Source organism: Bos indicus x Bos taurus, chromosome 8, assembly GCF_003369695.1.
Source record: "Bos indicus x Bos taurus breed Angus x Brahman F1 hybrid chromosome 8, Bos_hybrid_MaternalHap_v2.0, whole genome shotgun sequence".
Lineage (NCBI taxonomy): Eukaryota > Metazoa > Chordata > Mammalia > Artiodactyla > Bovidae > Bos > Bos indicus x Bos taurus.
In genome coordinates this window covers 6,622,390-6,644,580 of record NC_040083.1, presented here as the reverse complement: position 1 = coordinate 6,644,580, position 22,191 = coordinate 6,622,390, and the positions used below count along the sequence as shown (strand labels likewise).

General features: G+C 39.4%; 1 protein-coding gene across 1 annotated transcript in view; it reads left to right on the top strand.

Annotated features, from left to right (window-relative positions):
• The first annotated feature begins 2,410 nt into the window (after nucleotides 1-2,410).
• Nucleotides 2,411-22,191, top strand: part of HPGD (15-hydroxyprostaglandin dehydrogenase) — a 37,050-nt gene continuing 17,269 nt past the window's right edge. The window contains exons 1-4 of the mRNA XM_027548970.1: nucleotides 2,411-2,720; nucleotides 2,990-3,113; nucleotides 5,670-5,776; nucleotides 17,626-17,722. Of these exons, the coding sequence (XP_027404771.1) occupies nucleotides 2,628-2,720; nucleotides 2,990-3,113; nucleotides 5,670-5,776; nucleotides 17,626-17,722 (421 nt within the window). The 5' untranslated portion in view covers nucleotides 2,411-2,627. The remainder of the gene's footprint in view (nucleotides 2,721-2,989; nucleotides 3,114-5,669; nucleotides 5,777-17,625; nucleotides 17,723-22,191) is intronic.

The window sequence follows — 22,191 nt, the reverse complement described above, 5'->3', positions numbered from 1 at the left end:
TTTTTTTTTTTTAATTGGAGGATAATTGCTTTACAGTGTTGTGTTAGTTTCTTCTGTACAACAATGTGAATCAGCTATATGTATACATATATCTCCTCCCTTTGAACCTCCCTCCCACCCTACTCGCCATCCCACCTCTCTAGGTCACTACAGAGCACTGAGTTGAGCTCCCTGTGCTATACAGCAGGTTCCCACTAGCTATCTGTTTCACACATGGTAGCATATATATGTCAATGCTATCTGGAGGCAAAGAAATAATTCAGGAGTCTAACTGCTATTTGTGTCAGAAGAGAAAGTATAAAGGGTCTGAACAAAGACAGTCACCATGGAAACCAAGGGGAAGGAAAGCCGTGGGGGTTACTAACTGTGCTCGAATTCACAGTCTTTCCTTTCTACTAATAAAACTGTTTCTCACATTTTTCTCCATCTCATATGAGCTAAAATTGTTATCAATTTATGCCTGACCTAATTTCATTGTCCCTAAAGTCTGATAGGAACTGCTACTTACCAATAAGGGCTCTGAAACACAGAGTTGAAGCAACTAGCTCAAGGTCACACAATTAGGCAGGAGCAGAGAGACAAGACCCAAACCAGCTTTGTCTGAATCTCCAGCTGATGTACCCACCCACCCATGCACCCACCCACCCCCTTTCTGCTTCTATTCTCCTGTTTTTCACTCTCACTGACTGGCTTTTAACCTGAATCCATCCCTGTCCTTTCTTAAAAGAATAACTCATCTGCTTACTAGTCTTTCCAACACCGTGCAATCTATTGCTTTCCATGTCATGTTGGTCTTAAACCTCTGCAATGTTCACCTTGTCATCATTTTTGTCCTTAAATTTCAGCATTTGGTTTCTGTGCCATCTAAATATACTGACGCTGGGACTTCCCTGGGGGTCCAGTGGTTAAGACTTTGTGTTCCCACTGCAGGGGCATGGGTTTGATCCGTGGTTGAGGAACTAAGATCCCACAAGCCACAGGATGTGGCCAAAATATAAGTAAACATAAACATTGATTTAAAAAATCCATGATGAACAAAAATCAAATTTAAAAGGCAAATATACTGACACCAATTATTATCTGGAAAATTTTAAAGTATTTCTTCATCCTTCTTTCCCTGTGCTTATCAGAGTACTTTGCGTTAGTAATAACTCCTTTATTCCCTGAAACTCTTTTTCCATATGCTTTTCCAACATGTCCCTGTGTCACTCCAGCGGCTCCTTCTCTGGCTCTTATGTTAGTTCTTTCCTGATAAAGAAAAACATTTCCTTTCTGCTATGTTCTGTACGTGCTTCTAGAGGTTTGGGTTTTCCTTTGCTTCCTTTTAATTTTTTTTTTAAATCCTCTGCTGTTCTCTTTCAATATAAAGTCTTCTGTTCCAGTGGTGTGCTGACAACATATATTTCACACAACCTCCCCATACATGCCTGCGTGCCAGTTACCTAATCTGCTGCCCCTTGGGAGCAACAAAGAAGTACGCAAAGGATTCATCCCTGTTGTGTAAGCTTTTTGCCTGACCTCTGTCTCCCCAAGTACTTAGATTTCTTTGATCATGAAAATAAATGCCGGGCAGGTATTCAGTTTACAGAACTAGAACCTGAAGCCTGCAGATGACAACAGGAAAGAGAGAAAGACAAAGTCAGCGGAATACTCCCAACTGAATGCATCTTAATGCAACAGCTCAAGCTCAGGAGGACCAGGAACCCCTGTCCCATACTTAACTGGAAGCCTCCAGAACGAGTATGACTCAACCAGCAAACATTCCATTGAACCTGCGCCTCACCAGGCTGACAGCGAGGCTGGAAGCCCAGTGCAGTCAGTGATGACAGTTCTTGCTGGGCACTCTCAGGGTGACCCAGAATTGACACTGATCTGAAACACGAGTGTCAACAAGACTCCTAAAAGTTCCATCCTTGAAAGACAGGATCCATGGGTTTCTGTTCAGAGCACAGTTCAGTAAGGAAAAAAATAAAAGAAGAAACCTAAAAACGGTGTTAGTCACCTTTGCTCCCTCCATCCCCACTTCGATGTCCATGAGATAAGAATTTAAAAACTTAGATTAAGACAAAAGCGCAGTCCCTAAAATTGTGCTTTACTGTTTTTGTTTTTTTGCTTTGTTCCTTCTTTTTCTATTTTTTGGAGGGTGGGGGTGTTGGGGGAGAGTGGGGTGGGTGAGGAAGATCTGGGCACAGAGGAGGAATCCAAGTTCTTCAGCTTCTCCTCTGCCCTCCTTTTATGGGGTGGTCTTCAGCGCACGGAAGGGATCTCTTCTTGGGGAGTAACCTTTCTGCTTGCTCTTTAACCAGCCAGCCTGCGTCCAAATCATCATCTCCCCAGCTAGTTAAGTTACAAGCTCCACAGAGGCAGAGCTGTTTATTTACCGTATGTCTCATGCCCTAGTGCAGGGGGAGGCTCCTAGGCTCGGCTACGAGTCAGGAAGGCAAAGATCGACGGGCCGAGTGCTTAGGGCCAGGTGACACAGTCCTGGGTGCCGGCGCGGCTTGACAGCTTCATCCCCGCCCACTGGCAGGCGAGCGCGGCCCGGCCACACATGCGCGCGCGCAGGGTCCTTAAAAGCCGCGGCCGCGCGGAGACGCTGAGCTTGCCCACCGAGCGCAGGCGGCGACATGCACGTGAACGGCAAAGTGGCGCTGGTGACTGGCGCGGCCCAGGGCATCGGGCGAGCCTTCGCCGAGGCGCTGCTGCTCAAGGGCGCCAAGGTAAGCGCGGCGAGGCGCACTGCCCACCCGAGACCCGCTCTCCAGTCGAGGTCCCGGAGAGTGAGCGACCCGGTGCTCTCCTTGCCGCCTCCAGAGCTGTCCAGGCTGGCGCACTCCAGCGGACTTCGAATGCGCTGGCAGAGAACCCGATCTGTAAACTGCCCGGTCTCAAGTCCAAACGAGGAGCTTCCTGTTGTCTCTGTATTGTCGGTCTGTCTGTCAGTTTTACCAGGAGCGAAGGATCTCGATTCCTCCCCTTTTGTCCGTAGGTAGCGCTGGTCGATTGGAATCTCGAAGCAGGTGTCAAGTGTAAAGCCGCCCTGGATGAGCAGTTTGAACCTCAGAAGACTCTCTTTATTCAGTGCGATGTGGCCGATCAGGAACAACTGAGAGGTAAGCGAGGGGAAAATCAATCCATCAGCGCGGAGCGCGCCTTGAGCAAGTAGCAACCTGAAGGCAGCCTGCGCCAGAGAGCCAGCTTGGGGTGGCGGCAGGCTACCTTCTGCAGAGGGGCTATCTCCTGCAGAGGGGCTACCTCCTGCAGAGCAGCTACCTCCGAGCTCCAAGAGATAGCCGACTGCTACCTGACATCACAATAGACATAAAAAAAACTAAGGAGGAAGGGATATCTGACATCCCAATAGACATAAAAAAACTAAGGAGGAAGAAAAGCCAAGCATGTTTGAGAAATCCTTTTCTTTTAGTCACTTGGCAGCACATAATGTAATCAAAATTCCTTGGTGTATTCCAAGATAGTGCTGCTTCAGTAGTTATTAAATGATTGAGCTTGCAAATGGAACTTAGAAAGATAAAGTAGGCTAGGGGATTACGGCGTACTACTTCTCCCAGAAAGCTGGAAGACGGCAGAATCCAATGGCAATCAAATGTGGCAGTGTTTCTCCTTGGAACATGCTAGAATGCAAGGTCAAGGGTTGTCATCACAGCTGTGCTGGATGCTTTTGACCAGATGTTCTCCCTGATTTTTCCCCTATGAAATACTTTAAAAACAGTAATAGTTGTATTGCAGAGTTAGAATTGCAGAAGAAAAGTTTCTATCAGACTTTCCTCAATGCTTTCCTGTTTCTGTCTACTTGATTAAGACAGATGGATCTACTTGACCAATCTAGAAATAGTATTGGTGTAGACAAAAAAAAAAAACAGATTTGATCATTTAGAAGTCCAACAGATCTGTATGAGAAAATACGTGTATTTCAAGGAAAAATGAGAAAATAGAACATTTGTATTTCACAAAGTTTTTTTTTTTTTGGAAGACTAAGTGAAAAAATTTGTTAGGCACATCTTTAATTAACGGATCAAAAAACTTTCATGAAAGTCACTTTAGTACTTCTCTTCTTAAAATGGATGAGTCTGTGTGTAATTTTTTTTTTTAAATGTTGGAGTGTTCTGTGAAAGAGTGAAAATGAAGTGGTATGTTCGAAGGAAACAAATTGTTCAGGGAAATTGTTTTAAAGGAAATTATGTAATTAAACTCTGAAAATTTTATAAAGACCCATAACATGGATTATAAGTGTGAGCAGAAGAGACCTGTAAACACAGTGCCAGAGGAATGTATTTTGCCAGAGGAAAGTTTTGCTGATTGCACAGGGTATTTTTCTTCAAGGGTAAAGTCATGTCAAATCCCAACAGCCATGCTGATAGAATAGGGAACAGTAGAGGTCATCTGAAAGCTATTTCTGTCTGAATTTATATAGTTTGGCACATGACATTTAACCTTAATTGTTTTGCTTCCCAGTATTTAAAATTAGTACCTTGGCTGTAAACATGTTCCTTAAGGATAACTGATTGTGGAGGAGGAAACCAGACACATAATGAGTGACCAGGAGAAGGCATGATGGTCAATGAGAAAGCCACATGTTTTCTGGATATCAATGTTTATTTGCATTTTAGGAAAACTTGGCATTGGCTCTTCCAGTTTCAGGATTTAGTGTGGCCTACAACTTTTAAAACTATGTAGACACATGGCCCAAGAGATGTCATTGAAATCATAAAAATACAGAGGTGAAAAAGTTCTTGGAGATGACCTACAGATGGAAAAAAAAAAAGCAACAGGAAGAGTTTAGACAAAGTATAAAGGGTGCCACAGCATTTAAATGTCAGCAAAACCTAGATTGTAAGTTGCTTGAGCCCAGAAGTGAGAAGCCATTAGTATTTGACAACCTAATTTCCTGTAAGGTGGTTGTGGAGTTCTGAAGAGTGTGTGCGTACCTGCTATGTCACTTAAGTCATGTCCAACTCTTTGTGTCCTGTGGACCGTAGCCCTCCAGGCTCCTCTGTCCATGGGATTCTCCAGGCAAGAATGCTGAAGTGGGCTGCCATGCCCTTCTCCCCATCGAACCCACATCTCTTGTGCCTCCTATATTTGCAGGCAGGTTCTTTACCACTAGCACCGCTTGGGAAGCCCACTAGGTACTAGATGCATGGAAATGGTCGTAATGGATCTGAATACACGAGTGCTTAATATGACACTTTCTGAAGATAATATGGCTTATTTTTAAAAGGATGTTTGTCATAGGCTAAGCCACAGGACTTCAGTAACTTCTCAGGGACAGAGATGCTGGCTGCCCAAACTGACTTCCAAGAGCACTTAGCACAGGGTCCTCAGCTCTCTAAAATTTACTCCATTGAGGTACTGCTTACAGAACTTTAATGTGCATACAAATTGTCTATGGATCTTACTAAGGTTAAGATTCTGATTCTGTAGGTCTGTGGTGACCACTGATTCTGCATTTTTGACAGGTTCCCAGGTAATTCTGATTGATGGTGCTGGCTCGCAAACCACACTGAGAAGCAAGGCAATAAGCCACAGTCTAAGAGTGTAATTTTCACCAGAAGACTGCATAAGTTAAAACATCATTTCAGGGCATACACTGTGATAAATGTGTCTGGGCAAAATAAGAACAGATCTATAATGTCTTCTTTTTTTATTAGATACTTTTAGGAAAGTTGTAGACCACTTTGGAAAGCTGGACATCTTGGTCAATAATGCTGGAGTGAATAATGAGAAAAACTGGGAAAAAACTCTGCAGATTAATTTGGTAAGCTGTCTAAACCATGTTCATTCTCTACAATTATTTCATAAAAGGATATCTTAAAAGGAAAAAAGAGTTTTTTTCCATGGAAACAATATAATGACCTACAATTTAGAAAAAGGGAATTTACAAAAAGCTAGGGGAAAAAAGCACTTCCTTTCACAAATAGGAAGACATTTGAGATTTCCAATTATGAAAATAAATCTGTCTTAAAATATTAAAGGAAATAGGAAAAAAACCATCATTTATCAAATAACTTAATAGTTGTCAAACTATGATCTCCAGCCAAACTAGCCTGCCACCTGTTTTTGTATGACCTGCAAGCTACAAATGGGCTTTACATGTTTTAATAGTTGAAAAAATAGTAAGAAAAGAAGAAAAAAATGAAATGTATAAATATATGAAATTCAAATTTCAGTGTCTGTAAAGCTTTATCGGCACACAGCCAAGGTTGTTTATGCACATGTTGTCTCTGGCTACTTTTCTGCTACAACAATAGAGCTGAATAATGGTGACAGTGGCCCTGTGATACACAATGCCTAAAATGTTTACCATTTGAGTTTTTTCAGAAAAAATCTTTCCAATTTCTGCTTCACATTATTTATTTAAAAACTAAATTTAATTCCAGGACTACAAAGGCTAAAGTGACCATTGTACTTTGTAATAATTAAGGTTTTTATTATTAATGTCAGTGTATGTGTGTGTGTGCATGTATGTGTATCATTTCTACAATGTTTGATGATAATTTAATTATTTCATGAACTGTGAAAATATAGAATTAGGAAATAAAATTTTTTTTCTGCATTGTATTACAAGCTTACAGATTATCCCATTTTATAAACACATGACATAAACCACTGGGGTTTAGAAATACTGAAACTTTAGCTAAAGCCAGATGTCAGAGCTGGGCTGGGCATGGGGTCACTATGCCCTTGGTAATTTCTTTTATTTGGTAATATTTTTTATTAGTTTTTTTTTTAATTAATTTAATTTTATTTTTAAACTTTACATAATTGTATTAGTTTTGCCAAATATCAAAATGAATCCACCACGGGTATACATGTGTTCCCCATCCTGAACCCTCCTCCCTCCTCCCTCCCCGTACCATCCCTCTGGGTCGTCCCAGTGCACTAGCCCCAAGCATCCAGTATCGTGCATTGAACCTGGACTGGCATCTCGTTTCATACATGATATTTTACATGTTTCAATGCCATTCTCCCAAATCTTCCCACCCTCTCCCTCTCCCACAAAGTCCATAAGACTGTTCTATACGTCAGTGTCTCTTTTGCTGTCTCGTATACAGGGTTATCATTACCATCTTTCTAAACTCCATATATATGCGTTAGTATACTGTATTGGTGTTTTTCCTTCTGGCTTACTTCACTCTGTATAATAGGCTCCAGTTTCATCCACCTCATTAGAACTGATTCAAATGTATTCTTTTTAATGGCTGAGTAATACTCCATTGTGTATATGTACCACAGCTTTCTTAACCATTCATCTGCTGATGGACATCTAGGTTGCTTCCATGTCCTGGCTATTATAAACAGTGCTACGATGAATATTGGGGTACACGTGTCTCAGGCATGTGTAAAGTGCAGAGGGGCCACGGTGTGTATATAAACACATAGGGAGTGCTCCCTACTTCACCATATCCAACTTCTTAAAAATAGGTACCATGTCATGTTTTTCTTTGTTCTTCCCTCACTAATCAACATGATATCCTGAAGATAGTGCTTAGTCCATAAATATTTGACTTGAATTGACATTCTCATGAGTAATGACTTAACTGTAATAACTTGATAGAATTGATGAAAATTACCCTAACTCGCGAAAAAAGGTAATCTGTGAGCACTACTTTTTTTAAGGTACAGAGTTGCACCCCAAGCTTGACAGATCCCTAAAATCCTTTGACCCAGATCAAAAGGTACTATTTTAAAATGCAAACACCCTCCTTCTCGTTCTATCTAAGATTTGTCTCAAGCATTCCTGGGTATCATATTTCAAAATAACTATTTTTAATTTTTTTTAATTTTATTTTATTTTTAAACTTTACAATATTGTATTAGTTTTGCCAAGTATCAAAATGAATCTGCCACAGGTATACCTGTGTTCCCCATCCTGAACCCTCCTCCCTCCTCCCTCCCCATACCCTCCCTCTGGGTCGTCCCAGTGCACCAGCCCCAAGCATCCAGTATCGTGCATCGAACCTGGACTGGCGACTCGTTTCATACATGATATTATACATGTTTCAATGCTATTCTCCCAAATCTCCCCACCCTCTCCTCCCACAGAGTCCATAAGACTGATCTATACATCAGTGTCTCTTTTGCTGTCTCGTACACAGGGTTATTGTTACCATCTTTCTAAATTCCATATATATGCGTTAGTGTACTGTATTGGTGTTTTTCTTTACGGCTTACTTCACTCTGTGTAATAGGTTCCAGTTTCATCCATCTCATTAGAACTGATTCAAATGTATTCTTTTTAATGGCTGAGTAATACTTCATTGTGTATATGTGCCACAGCTTTCTTATCCATTCATCTGCTGATGGGCATCTAGGTTGCTTCCATGTCCTGGCTATTATAAACAGTGCTGCAATGAACATTGGGATACACGTGTCTCTTTCCCTTCTGGTTTCCTCAGTGTGTATGCCCAGCAGTGGGATTGCTGGGTCATAAGGCAGTTCTATTTCCAGTTTTTTAAGGAATCTCCACACTGTTCTCCATAGTGGCTGTACTAGTTTGCATTCCCACCAACAGTGTAAGAGAGTTCCCTTTTCTCCACACCCTCTCCAGCATTTATTGCTTGTAGACTTATGGATTGCAACCATTCTAACTGGTGTGAAATGGTACCTCATAGTGGTTTTGATTTGCATTTCTCTGATAATGAGTGATGTTGAGCATCTTTTCATGTGTTTGTTAGCCATCTGTATGTCTTTTTTGGAGAAATGTCTATTTAGTTCTTTGGCCCGTTTTTTGATTGGGTCATTTATTTTTCTGGAGTTGAGCTGTAGGAGTTGCTTGTATATTTTTGAGATTAGTTGTTTGTCCGTTGCTTCATTTGCTGTTATTTTCTCCCATTCTGAAGGCTGCCTTTTCACCTTGCTAATAGTTTCCTTTGTTGTGCAGAAGCTTTTAAGTTTAATTAGGTCCCATTTGTTTATTTTTGCTTTTATTTCCAATATTCTGGGAGGTGGGTCATAGAGGATCCTGTGGTGATGTATGTCGGAGAGTGTTTTGCCTATGTTCTCCTCTAGGAGTTTTATAGTTTCTGGTCTTACGTTGAGATCTTTAATCCATTTTGAGTTTATTTTTGTGTATGGTGTTAGAAATAACTTTAAAAGGTGTTTGTTAAGTGTCTCTCAAAATGTTTCTGATGTGTGTACGTTTAGAGACCTCACAACTGCTGTTTCTAAGTTGAGACAACTCTTTGATTTTCTTCTACTTTACACAAATAGTATAGTTAAGTAAAATGAAATATTTTCATTCTGTGAACCATAGTTACATCTCTTGGCTAAATCTTACTTTATTACAGTGTATCAATGTCTAATACCATTGATTTTGCTTAGTTAACATCTAATTTAATTTTACATTTGTGTCTCTGTTGTGAATGATAAGATCTTATCATTTTCTGAAAATATTTCTATTTGATTTGGCTGTCAGTTATTCCTGTGCTTACTTTATCTCCTTCATTGGTCTGTTTCTGAATAGGATGTAGTTATATCTCAAATGACAATTGTCAATTCGCCTACCTCTTTCAGTCATCCTGTCAGTTTTAATTCTGCATAAATGGCTGGTGATCATAATTTATCGACTGTTGACTTTTTCAAGTTGTAACCCTATTGCAACCTGGGAATTTTTATGTGTTTTCTATTTCCAGATATAAAATTGGCATCCATGTTTTCTTTTGATTCTCATTTACCTAGGCATACTTTTTTCTGTTTCTTAATTTTGAAAATGAAAATAACCTTTTATGTTAATTTTGTCTCTTGCTAACAGTATAATGTAAAATCTTATTTTTCAAATCACATCCTAGAACTTTTTACTTTTTATATTTGTGAATTTAAGCCACTCATTTATTTTTACTCTTCTGTTAGGATTTATTCCTTTTGCTTTAGTTCATGCTTCATGTTCACTAAATTTTCTTTTTGTCTATGTTCTGTTTCCATTCTTACCTTAAATTCCACTGGATAGCCTTAATTTTCTTTGGCTGGTAAGAAAATAGTACATTTTATGTGTACTCTTTGGTGGTTATCCCTGACTGATTGTGAACCATACTTCAGTATATCCTTTGGTTGCCAGACTTAAAAAAAATTTTTTTGAACATGCAACCAATTGGAAACTTTAGGAATTTAAAGAAGATATATTTTTATGAACTTATGCCACTCTCTGAAACCACATAAAGTGACCAAATTTTTTAAATTGAGCTATACTAATAAAAAAAAAATCACACAACAGTTCTTTCCCTTGTGTATCACTATGATTTTTAGTTTCATCTGTAAAACTCCAGACATTTTATAGATAGAGGTCCCTAGGATGTAAATTTTCCATATTCAGTTCATTCATAATGGGTATCTACTGTGTCTTTTCTCTGAGAAATCAGCTGTCAGAAAACATATGCAATGATTAGAGTTAATATAAAGAAACATGAAAATAGTGAAGAGATATCACGGGGGGATAGGATTGGATTCTAATGATCTGTTTTCATCCAGCAGAGAGGGCATGTTTGCTTTATTATAATAAATACACAGGTGAATAAACATCTGCTCCAAGCTGGGAAGTTCTTGCATTGTCTGCAAATAGAGAATTCTGGAAGGCGGGAATTTTATTTGTTCCCTTTGGTTATAGCTCACTCTCCAGGATTCTTCCTCATTGAAACTCAGCTGGCCTTTACTTTTCTTTGAAGTCTGCTGACAGAGGCCACTCCTTAGCTTAACTCCAGAGACTGATGACATTTGTTTAATGTTATAGAAAGAGAACAAGCTATAACCTTTGTCACCCATATATAACTTAAAAACAAGTTCCTTCACTGCTACCTACAATACGCATTGCAAGAGTAGATTAGAGTCTGACTAATCATTGTCCTCCTAACTTGATTATCTCTGGTAGTAGAATGCAAATATTTGTGTGTGGTTAGTGTATAATACTTTTTTTTCAATTCTGCTCTGAATATAATTTGCTTCCTTGAATTTTACAATTCTGTGTGTGGTCTTTTCCATGTTTTTTCCATATTCTTGTCCATGTCAGAGAGTCACCAGTTAGTTAAAGAACCTCACCACATATCATTCCCTCTTCTGAAAGCTTATACAACATAACTTATCCTCATAGGGCGTATCAGTTTTTGAAATTTTATTAGAATTATTTTGATACATGTACAACGTATGATAATATGCTGTAAGTTCTTTCAAGGCAGAACATTTTTGTTTTGCATGCTTAGTAGATGTTCAATTAAAATGTATTAGAAAAATAAACCGCTATCCTGTGATATTTTGCAGACACAGATATTCATTTTTGTGTTCAGTACAATGTTTGTATGGTTTCCTATTACATCAGTGTTGCAAACAGTATTGTCTATCCTTCCACTTTTATTCCTTACCAAATTTATCCCTTCTTCATTCTTCAGACAGTGGTTCTCACCATGTGTCCCACACAAGAGCTCCAGTAAACCTCTTCCCAGTCTTTTTTTTCCCATTAGACTTCTCTGTCCTTCCTTTTCAGACTGAAATCAGCCACAGGAGCCTTATTTATAGCTGCTCAGACTCACAAGGAACATTCAGGAAAGAAATAATTTTTACATAACTATCTGTTGGTCTGGCCATTGAGCAGAGGTAGACTTAATACTGATAAAGTATTTGAATACTGATTAAGTCATTTGGTAATGTATTTATTTCACTATTTGAAACTTTAATAAACCTAAATAACTCATTCACACTTGGGTGGGACTTACGACTTAATTTGGGCATATGACTAACTTGTATTGACTCCATTAGTATATTCAAATAAAAATTAAATAAAATTGATGGCTATCACTGGGGATTCTTTAAAAGGATTTGTTCTATACCTGAATTTAAAACTCATGAACTTTTGGGACTTCCCTGATGGTCCAATAGGCAAGCATCCATGCTCCCAATGCAGGGGGCCCAGGTTTGATCTCTGGTCAGGGAACTAGAGCCCGCATGCCGTAACTAAGACCCAGAACAGCTGAAGAAATAAATAAAAGTAAAATAAATAAAATATTTTTTAAAGTTTATGAATTTTTATTTCATTTTTCTGATTTTTTATTTCCCAGATTGGGAAAAGATGAAAATAATCCTTTTACCTCTAAAGTTGGTTAAACTTCAGTAAAGCATAATTTGTATGAAGTCACATTTTCTTCATTCCCACCATCTCATTTCTAAATGAGGTAGACTTTTCTGCTCTACTCTGCCTCTAATGAAGAGTTGAGGAAACAGATTGAAACCCTGTTGTCAAGCATACTCCTTTTTCTTGGCTCCCAAGCATGCTGATTACAACTTAAATTAATAACTATTTTCTGTTATTGCATCTCTATCATATCTAAAGATCCTATAGAACTATTTTAGTTAGTTAGTCAAGGCTTCCTGAATTATAAGTAGCTTCTGCAAGGGGGAACAAAATCATATTTACCCCCTAAATAAGCAGAAATTTTGAAAGATTGAACATGGAAGAAAAAAAAGATGAAAATAGATTTCAGAAAAAATGATCATGTCTATTAGTATCCCTTGAAAACTGACTGGAGGAAAAACAAGAACCTAAAAGGTAGAGTTTTATGATTATATGACAGAATTTTTTATAATTGCTTTACTTACTATGTAGCACAAGAACCATAAATAAACTGAAAGCAACTCCAGAGTGGAGGGAAATGAGATAAAGGAAATAACAGATTAGAAAATTTCAGTAGTAAACACACACACACATACAAATATAAATGGAACATATATACATATATGTGTCTGTGCGTTGCTCTGTTGTGTCTGACTCTGTGACTCTGTGGTTCCTCTGTCCATGGAATTCTCCAGACAAGAATACTGGAGTGGGTAGCCATTTTCTTCTCCAGGGATCTTCCCGACCTGGCAATCAAACCCAGGTCTCCTGCATTGCAGACAGATTCTTCTTTACTGTCTGAGCCACCAGGGAAGCCCATGCTCCCCTCCACGGGATCTTCCCAAACCAGGGATTAAACACACATCTCCTGGGTCTTCTGCATTGCAGGTGGTTTTTTTTTCTGCTGAGCCCCCAGGGAAGCCTATCTATACATATATGTGTGTATAATAGAAGACATGATGCTTAATGAGAGGAGTTAAGTTCATTTATCCATTTATCTTTATTACTAGAGAATTATTTCCAGGATAGGGGGATTTATGAGAGTGATTTTTAAGTTACAGAATGCCTTAATTCATGAAAAAAAGTACTTTAAGATTTGGAATACTAAACAATTGTAATTTCAGTATACATATAAAAATTCTCTCTTCATAACCAAAAATGTTGAGTAAGCATGTGCTCATTAGATTATTTTGTCAATAGTCAAGTTTTTACTTATTCTCACTATGTAAAATTAGGGCTTCCCTGGTGGCTCAGTCGGTAAAGAATCCACCTGCAATGCTGGAGACTGGGTTAGATCCCTGGGTTGGAAAGATCCTGTGGAGGGCATGGCAACTCACTCCAGTATTCTTGCCTGGAGAATTCCCATGGACAGAAGAACCTGTCAGGCTGCAGTCCATGGGTTTGTAAAGAGTCGGACACAACTTACTGACTAACCACACGTAAAATTAGACATTGAATTTTCCTTAATATATGATCTGGGATGTGGAAAAGATTGTCATAGTAAAGGAAAAGAGGTGAAAATACCATATATGTTCAGCTAAAACATTAGGGTTTTTTTCTTGTAGATTTATTTGAAGAATACTTTCATTTGAAAAATTACTCAATTCTTAACCTGATAATAGATGGCACGACCATTATTTTTCCTCCTCCATCAAAAACCAGGAAATAAATCTGGCTTTTAAAAAAACATTCCCCAATCTTCTATCTGGCTGCCTCATGTAGATGTTGAAAACCCAAAACAGGTGTCAGCAAAGCTGTAAATACCTGAGAATAAAAGAGTAGTGTCAATACACATAAACAGAGGTTCTGTTCAGACATGCTAGAGACCTGGTCAGAAACACACAGAATCTGACTTCAGTAATTCCAGCCATGTACATTTGTTAATCCTTCTTATATAAACCACTGAAGGTTTTTTTTTTTCCTTTTAAAAGGGAATCACGTGCAAGTTTTATGCATTCTCCCTGAGTTTGCTTAATATCACACTGATGTATGGCTTGAGTGAATAGAATCTTCAGTTTACTTCTTTGTGCTAAAACTACTGTTAGGTATAGAGGCAACTCTGGATGCTTGTCAAGAAAACTCCAAAAGGAATTTTTAAAATAAAAAGAAGGTTACCATCAATATATGCCCTCAGGTTCAGACTCGTTATCCCATTCTCTGTTACATTGTTTTCTTTGCAGTATTGTGAAAAATGAAAGTCATAGGAATTAAGATGTCAAAAGGAAATTTTCTCTTAAAAGTCTAAGTTGGAAGGGAGAGGCGTTCTTAAATCTAAAAGGGAATGTAAGGTTTCAAATACGTTGCATGTCACAAGTTGCTTTTGATAGTGGTTAGTTCTTATTTATTTATTTATTTTTGGTTGTGCTGGGTTTTTGTTGCTGCACGCAGGCTTTCTCTAATTGTGGAGAGCAGGGGCTGTCTCTGGTTACAGTGCACAGGCTTTTCTTGTCATGGAGCACAGGCTCAGAAGTTGGGCACATGGGCTTAGTTGCTCTGTGGCGTGTGGGATCTTTCAGGACCAGGGGGAAAACCAGTGTCTTCTGCACTACAAGGCAGATTCTTAACCACTGGACCACCATGGAAGTGCCAATTAATTCTTAAATGTTAGAATAATACCGAAAAGGTGCCTATATGTGGGTGTCAGTAATAAGAATAAGCTATCAAAAAGGTAGCTGCAAGAGTGATGAACAAAATTAAGTGATTTCATTACTGAAGACCATGTGTCCAGGGAACAATAATCCCCCACTCAGTCTAGGTGAAACAGCTATGTGATCTCACAGGACACTGAGTCAGGGCTGCTTGATGCTGCAGCTCTGTGATATCATCAGGACAGTCCCTGTCATCTCTCCCATCTGCCATTGTTCATGGTGGTTCCCTCTTAAGGATGCTATCTCTATAACTTCATTCCAGCCATTGTTGTTGTTCAGTCACTCAGACATGTCCAACTCTTTGCCACCTCGTGGACTGCAGCATGGCAGGCTTCCCTGTCCGTCACCAACTCCCAGAGTTTGCTCAAACACATGTTCATTGAGTCAGTGATGCCATCCAATCATCTCATCCTCTGTCATCCCCTTCTCCTGCCTACAATCTTTCCCAGCATCAGGGTTTTTTCCAATTAGTTGGTTCTATGCATCAAGTGGCCAAAGTATTGGCACTTCATCATCAGCATCAGTCCTTCCAATGAATATTCAGAACTGATTTTCATTAGGACTAACTGGTTTGATCTCTTTTCAATCCAAGGGATTCTCAAGAGTCTTCTCCAACACCACAGTTCAAAAGCATCAATTCTTCAGTAGTCAGCCTTCTTTATGTTCCAATTCTCACATCCATACATGACTACTGGAAAAGGTCAGTTTTCATTCTGATCCCAAAGAAAGGCAATGCCAAAGAATGTTCAAACTACCACACAATTGCACTCATTTCACATGCTGGCAAAGTAATGCTCAAAATTCTCCAAGCCAGGCTTCAATAGTATGTAAACCGTGAACTTCCAGATGTTCAAGCTGGATTTAGAAAAGGCAGAGGAACCAGAGATCAAAGTGCCAACATCCGTTGGATCATAGAAAAAGCAAGAGAGTTCCAGAAAAACATCTACTTCTGCTTTATTGACTATGCCAAAGCCTTTGACTGTGTGGATCACAACAAACTGGAAAATTCTTAAAGAGATGGGAATATGAGACCACCTGACCTGCCTTCTGAGAAATCTGTATGCAGGTCAAGAAGCAACAGTTAGAACCGAACTTGGAACAATAGACTGGTTCAAAATTGAGATAGGAGCATGTCAAGGCTGTATATTGTTACCCTACTTATTTAACTAATATTCAGAGTACCTCATGAGAAATGCCAGGCTGGATGAAGCACAAGTTGGAATCAAGGTTGCTGGGAGAAATATCAATAACCTCAGATATGCAGATGACACCACCCTTAAGGCAGAAAGTGAAGAAGAACTAAAGAGCCTCTTGATGAAAGTGAAAGAGGAGAGTGAAAAAGTTGGCTTAAAGCTCAACATTCAGAATACTAAGATCATGGCATCTGGTCCCATTACTTCATGGCAAATAGATGGGGAAACAGTGGAAACTGTGAGAGACTTTCTTTTTTGGGGCTCCAAAACCACTGCAGATGGTGACAGCAACCATGAAATTTAAAGACACTTGCTCCTTGGAAGAAAAGCTATGACCATTCTAGATAACATATTGGAAAGCAGAGACGTTACTTTGCTGACAAAGGTTCATCTAGTCAAAGCTATGGTTTTTCCAGTAGTTATGTATGGATAGAGAGTTGGACTCTAAAGAAAGCTGAGCACTGAAGAATTGGTATTTTTGAACTGTGATTTTGGAGAAGACTCTTGAGAGTCCCTTGGACTGCAAGGAGATCCAACCAGTCCATCCTAAAGAAAATCAGTGCTGAATATTCATTGGAAGGACTGATGCTGAAGCTGAAACTTCATTACTTTGGCCACCTGATGCGAAGAACTGACTCATTGGAAAGACCCTGATGTTGGGAAAGGTGGAAGGAGAAGGGGATGACAGAGGTTGAGATGGTTGGATGGCATCACTTACTGGATGGACATGAGATTGAGCAAGCTCTGGGGTATTGGTAATGGACAGGGAAGCCTTCTGTACTGCAGTCCACAAGGTTGCAAAGAGTCGGACATGAGTGAGCAACTGAACTGAGCCTTTGTTGGCAAAATAATATCTCTGCTTTTCAAAGTAATGTCCCTGCCATTCCCTGCGTACAAAGCAATGAAAAAGGAGTAATGCAATCATTTGGTTTTCTTAAGAGCACTGAAAAATTTCTCTGTAGCATCCTCCTTCATCACCCTCCCCAATCTGGACCCCACTTGCGGCTGACTCCTTCTCTGGTCTTACTGGCTGGGAAATGGGTCACTTTTATCTCCTAAACCAGTCACAGGCAAGGTGAATGGGATTTCTGCGACTCAATTAGATTAACCACTGTCTGCACTAAAGCAAGGGAGATCGCCTTCCTTTGTATTACATGAAGAAGTAGATACAAATACAAAAAAGAAGGAAATGAGAACTGTACAGGCAATCAAGGGTATCCACTATGATATATTCCAAGAGGCAAGAGAATGAAACACAGCAGATGGATGTGCCACAGAATACCTGGGCAAGAGAACTATGGGCTAAACAGGGTGAATAAATTTTGTATCCACGATTTAGAAGAGAAAAAGAATATATAGAATTCTTGAAGATGCTATGAATTAATGAAAGTTAATAAGATACTGTTGCAATGTAACATTTATCATAAAATCTCAGAAATTGGGCAACTAAGTGAAGTTTTGCAGAAATGTGATGAGCTCTACAAGTTTAGGCAAACAAAAGAGTTAATTACTGGCTTAAAACCAAAACACAGCCATTTCATAACCTTTCATTGATAACTTTTGCAGGAATCTCCATCAGTGTCTGAGATAGCAATAGAAACGTTGGGGTGTGACTATATCATAAAATATAATGGTTCTGTTGCTTTTCCTATTTCTGCCCCTGGACTAGGTTTCTGTGATCAGTGGAACCTACCTGGGCTTGGATTACATGAGCAAGCAAAATGGAGGCGAAGGTGGCATCATTATTAATATGTCCTCGTTAGCAGGTAAGGACAATTATGATGTTAATAATGATTTCTTATTGGTCATTTGGACCACAGAAATATCTCTTCAAAGTGTATTTATTACCAACTCAGGTTTGAAATGGCAACTTGGTTTACTTTTCTTTTTACTGGTTCTATGGGATTTTCTGTTTCATAATATCAAAAGTTTGAACTCAAAATTTCTTTCTTTTGTTTTAAATTGTGACTTTAAAGTTACTTAATACAGTGCTGTTTTCAAGAAACATGTTGTTGTTTAGTCATTAAGTCGTATCTGACTCTTTCAAACCCAAGGACTGTAGCACACCAGACTCCTCTGACCTCCGCTGTCTTCCAGAGTTTGCTCTAATTCATGTCCATTGAGTCAATGATGCTATCTAGCCATTTCATTCTCTGCTGCCCCCTTCTCCTTTTGCCTTCAATCTTTTCCAGCATCAAGTTCTTTTCCAATGAGTTGTCTTTGTATCAGGTGGCCAAAGTATTAAAGTTTCAGCTTCAGCAGCAATCCTTGCAATGAAATTTCAGGGTTGATTTCCTTTAGGATCAACTGGATTGGTCTCCTTGCAGTTCAAGGGACTCTCAAAAGTCTCCAGCACAAGGTGGAGAAGATCTTTTTCTCCAGAAAAAGGTGAAGGCATGGGCAATACTTAAAAGACATATTTGATCCTAGAGAGGGCTTTAGTTTAGATTCTCAGAGACTGGAATCCTAATTCAATAGCATCAATTCTTTGGCATTCAGCCTTCTTTATGGTACAGTTCTCACATCCAAACATGACTACTGACAAAGCCATAGCTTTGACTATACATATATATTTTCCTAGCATTGCTATTTGTCAAAGGTTATTGTGAGATTCCTAAACAGTAAAGTTTGTAAAAACACCTTTGTTGAACTAAAAAGGACTAAAATGAAGTTAAGGTATCTCTACTCATGTGTGATGGTAGTAAGAGTGTATAATTATAAAATACGGCATATATAGTTAGTTGGGATATACTGTGGGGGAAACCAAACTTCATCTCTTTCTCAGTGTCTCTAGCCCAGTGCAAGAATTAAATTGACATAAGATAGATCAACAGAGGAGCAAAGCATACAGGTTCTCACATGTCCATGAGAGCCCCCAGGGGAAAAATGAAGATCCAAAGAAATGGTGAGACCTCAGTGTTTGTAAACTGGGTTGAGTGAAGCGAGGCATTTGCAGGAAAGTAACTAAAATATTGAGGAGACTCAAGAAAGATAAGAGTTATTTTAACAAGATCTGTATAGATGTCTCTTCTCCTTGACACCAGTCTCTGATGATAAAGTTTCCTTCCTCCTGGGACTGGGACAGCATCTTTTACATGGAAGTTCTGTGTCCTGTTTTCAGGAAGAAAAGAGAGATTAAAGTGTTCCCTTGCACCTGCTGTTTTACAAGTGCCTTTAGCTCAAAAGTCACCCTTATGCCCAGGTGACATATTTTGAGATGCCATACTCCACCTCCCTCCAGTGCTAAACTTCTTTCATAAATAGACCCAAATGGGTAGTGGCTTAAATATAGCACAAACTTATTCCTCACTCCTGGATCAACCTAGGGCAAGATGCTCGCTGCAGGAAACCTTTTCTGTACGCAGCCTTTTGGGAAACCAGGCTGGCTGAAGCTGGGAGTCTAGGAAATGCAGGCGAGTTGTGTGCCTAAGGGTGGACATCAGCAGAGAGCTGATCATTCTTTCCACAATATGCCATTCAAATTGTGTTTTATTCAGGGCTATGTGACTTGCGATCAGCTGATATCATTTTACTTGGTATAAGCCATAAACCATTAGGGTTTCCCAGGTGGCACAGTGGTAAAGAACCCACTGCCAATGCAGGAAACACTAGAGATGCAGGTTTGATCCCTGGGTTGGGAAGATACCCTGGAATAAGAAATGGCAACCCACTCCAATATTATTGCCTGGAGAATTCCATGGACAGAGGAGCCTGGGAGGCTACAGTCCATGGGATTACAAAGAGTCGAGCACAACTCAGCACAGCACAGCAGCAGCTATAATCCTTTTGGCAGGAACTTTTGGAGCAAAAGACTTCACTTTGAAAATTCTAGGAAAATCATCATGAATGGTTCTTGAATAGTTCAAGTGGAGTCATGAAATTTTAGAAACCTGACCAATATGGACACCAAGTCTAAACTATCTGTCCAAAAACGAGACTTTCTTCAGTCATCAGGTTGGATTCAGTTATTGTGGTAATGGCAGAACAGTGTGCCCACTTCCTGTTCTCCACCTCTCAGCTCTAGTACCATTGCAAGCATCAGCATTAGAGGTGCCTGTGATCACATACCTGTCTGAGGCTCTGCGTTTTTCTCATTCCATTGGGAATCATTGTCAGATAGTGTTTAAACCACTGTGAACTTCACCCAAGTAGAAATGTAGACATCTCCTTCTTTAGAGGTTCTCAAAAATAAACTAGCATTTCACTTTCTGTGTTGCTTCAAGACAAAAATGACATCTCTGGAGTTATTATAGATATAGTTATATAAACTGTTCAGGGTAATCTGGTTAGTTTTCCTAATGTGACATCTACTTACAAATTATAATATTTCAAGTCCAAGAAAAAGGTGAAAGCATGGGAAGTACTTAAAAGACATGTTTGATCCTAGAGAGGGCTGAAGTTTAGATTCTCAGATACTGGAATCCTAAAGGGAAATTGTCAAGGCTAAATCTATACACCTTTGAAATAAAATCCTAAGAAAAATATATAAATGATTGGAGAATTAAGAAAAATGTTTAATAGTTTATTAAAATATAAACGTGGAAAAGAACCTATGGTGGCAATCAAAAGGTAATTCCATGAATTCCTTCTTAAAGTTAAGAGGTCTAGTAACACTTGGAGAACCATGAATGCCATATAGTGGGAGACCCTTGACCTTGTATCATTGGAGGCACTGATTTCAGTCTCAAGAGGACTAGAAGCCCTCAGTGTTGAACAGTATAGGATTCTCTGGGAGAGATTCTGTAGCAGAAGAGGCTCAATTTCCCCCAAGAGCATGAGTAGAGAAATGCAATGTAGTACTGCCTCTTATCCAATGAAATTATTTAAACATATAACAGCAATTAACTTTAACTGAGCACTCACCATTTACAGGATACTCTTCTAAATACTATGGACACCTTGTGCTGTGCTTAGTCACTCAGTCGTGTCCGACTCTTTGTGACTCCATGGATGGTAGCCCACCAGGCTCCTCTGTCCATGGGGATTCTCCAGGCAAGCATACTGGAATGGGTTACCATGCCCTTCTCCAGGGGATCTTCCCAACCCAGGGATCGAACCTAGGTCTCCCACATTGCAGGTGGATTCTCTACTGACTAAGCCACTAGGGAAGTCCTTATCTCATTTAATTCTCTCAACAGCCCTGTGCAGTAGTTTCTATAATCTCCATTTTGAAGATAAGGGAGCCTAGTCTGGAGAGCATAATAAGTATCTTGCACAATCTTACATGCAAGGAAGCTTGGGAGTTGGAATTCTCATAATAGCAGCCTGATAGGAGATCCCCTATGCCTTAACCGCAAGATTTTCTATCTCTTCTGTCTATAAGTTTGTTAAATCTGTGTCTGTTTCCATGTCTCTCTTAGCCTAACTATAAAGAAAGAGAAACTTAAGTCCTGTAGCTTAATTAAGCCAGTGTGATGTCCCAGTATATTCAGGACTCCTGGGCACTATTTTAATCTCAGGACTACTTACTCAACCTTCAGTGAAAGCTTAAGCTTTTGCCCAGTTTGACACACACAGAGTAAAGCCCTGGAACCATGTGGGGAGATTACCAATGTCACAAGTCAAAACATGCCAAACAGAAGAGCAATTTAGATGTCCACTTGCCTTTCTTGGCTAAGAGCTTGGTTTGTCACACTTCTTATCCTGAGTGTTAATGAACTCTTATTCATTATCCCAGAGTTAATATTGGGAAGCATGTGTGAATCTTTTGCTAGTCATGTAGACAAAGCAATGAATGGATGGAAATTCAATGAGGATACCATTCTGCCTTTGAGTTACTTTCTGACACTCTTACAATCTAGTGAAAATCAGAGCAATCCAAAATGATTCTCCCTCTGTTATTCCTCCCGATAAGCAGGGTAATTCCACTGGTGATGGTTCATTAGTTCATCTCTGTCCATTACACTTGTCTGGGTACCTTCATAATGCCCATCTTCCATACCTGCAACATCTAACACCATTTCCTTGTTGCCTCTGACCCATCTGGGCAACCCCTGCTAGCCCTCCTCTGACCCTTGGCTTTGACACTGAGGTTCTCTCATCTCAGAAAGAATAAAAATGTACTGTTTTGTGTTTTATCCACTCATTATGAGCCTCTGATCTTCCCTTAATGAAATCAGTTTGATAAAAATACAAGATTTTGTAATAGTATAGCAGAGAATAAATTGTAGCTGTCTCACATCTTCACACTTTCCTCAGAATTAGTATCAAAAATTTTGTGCCCTTGAAGTCAGAG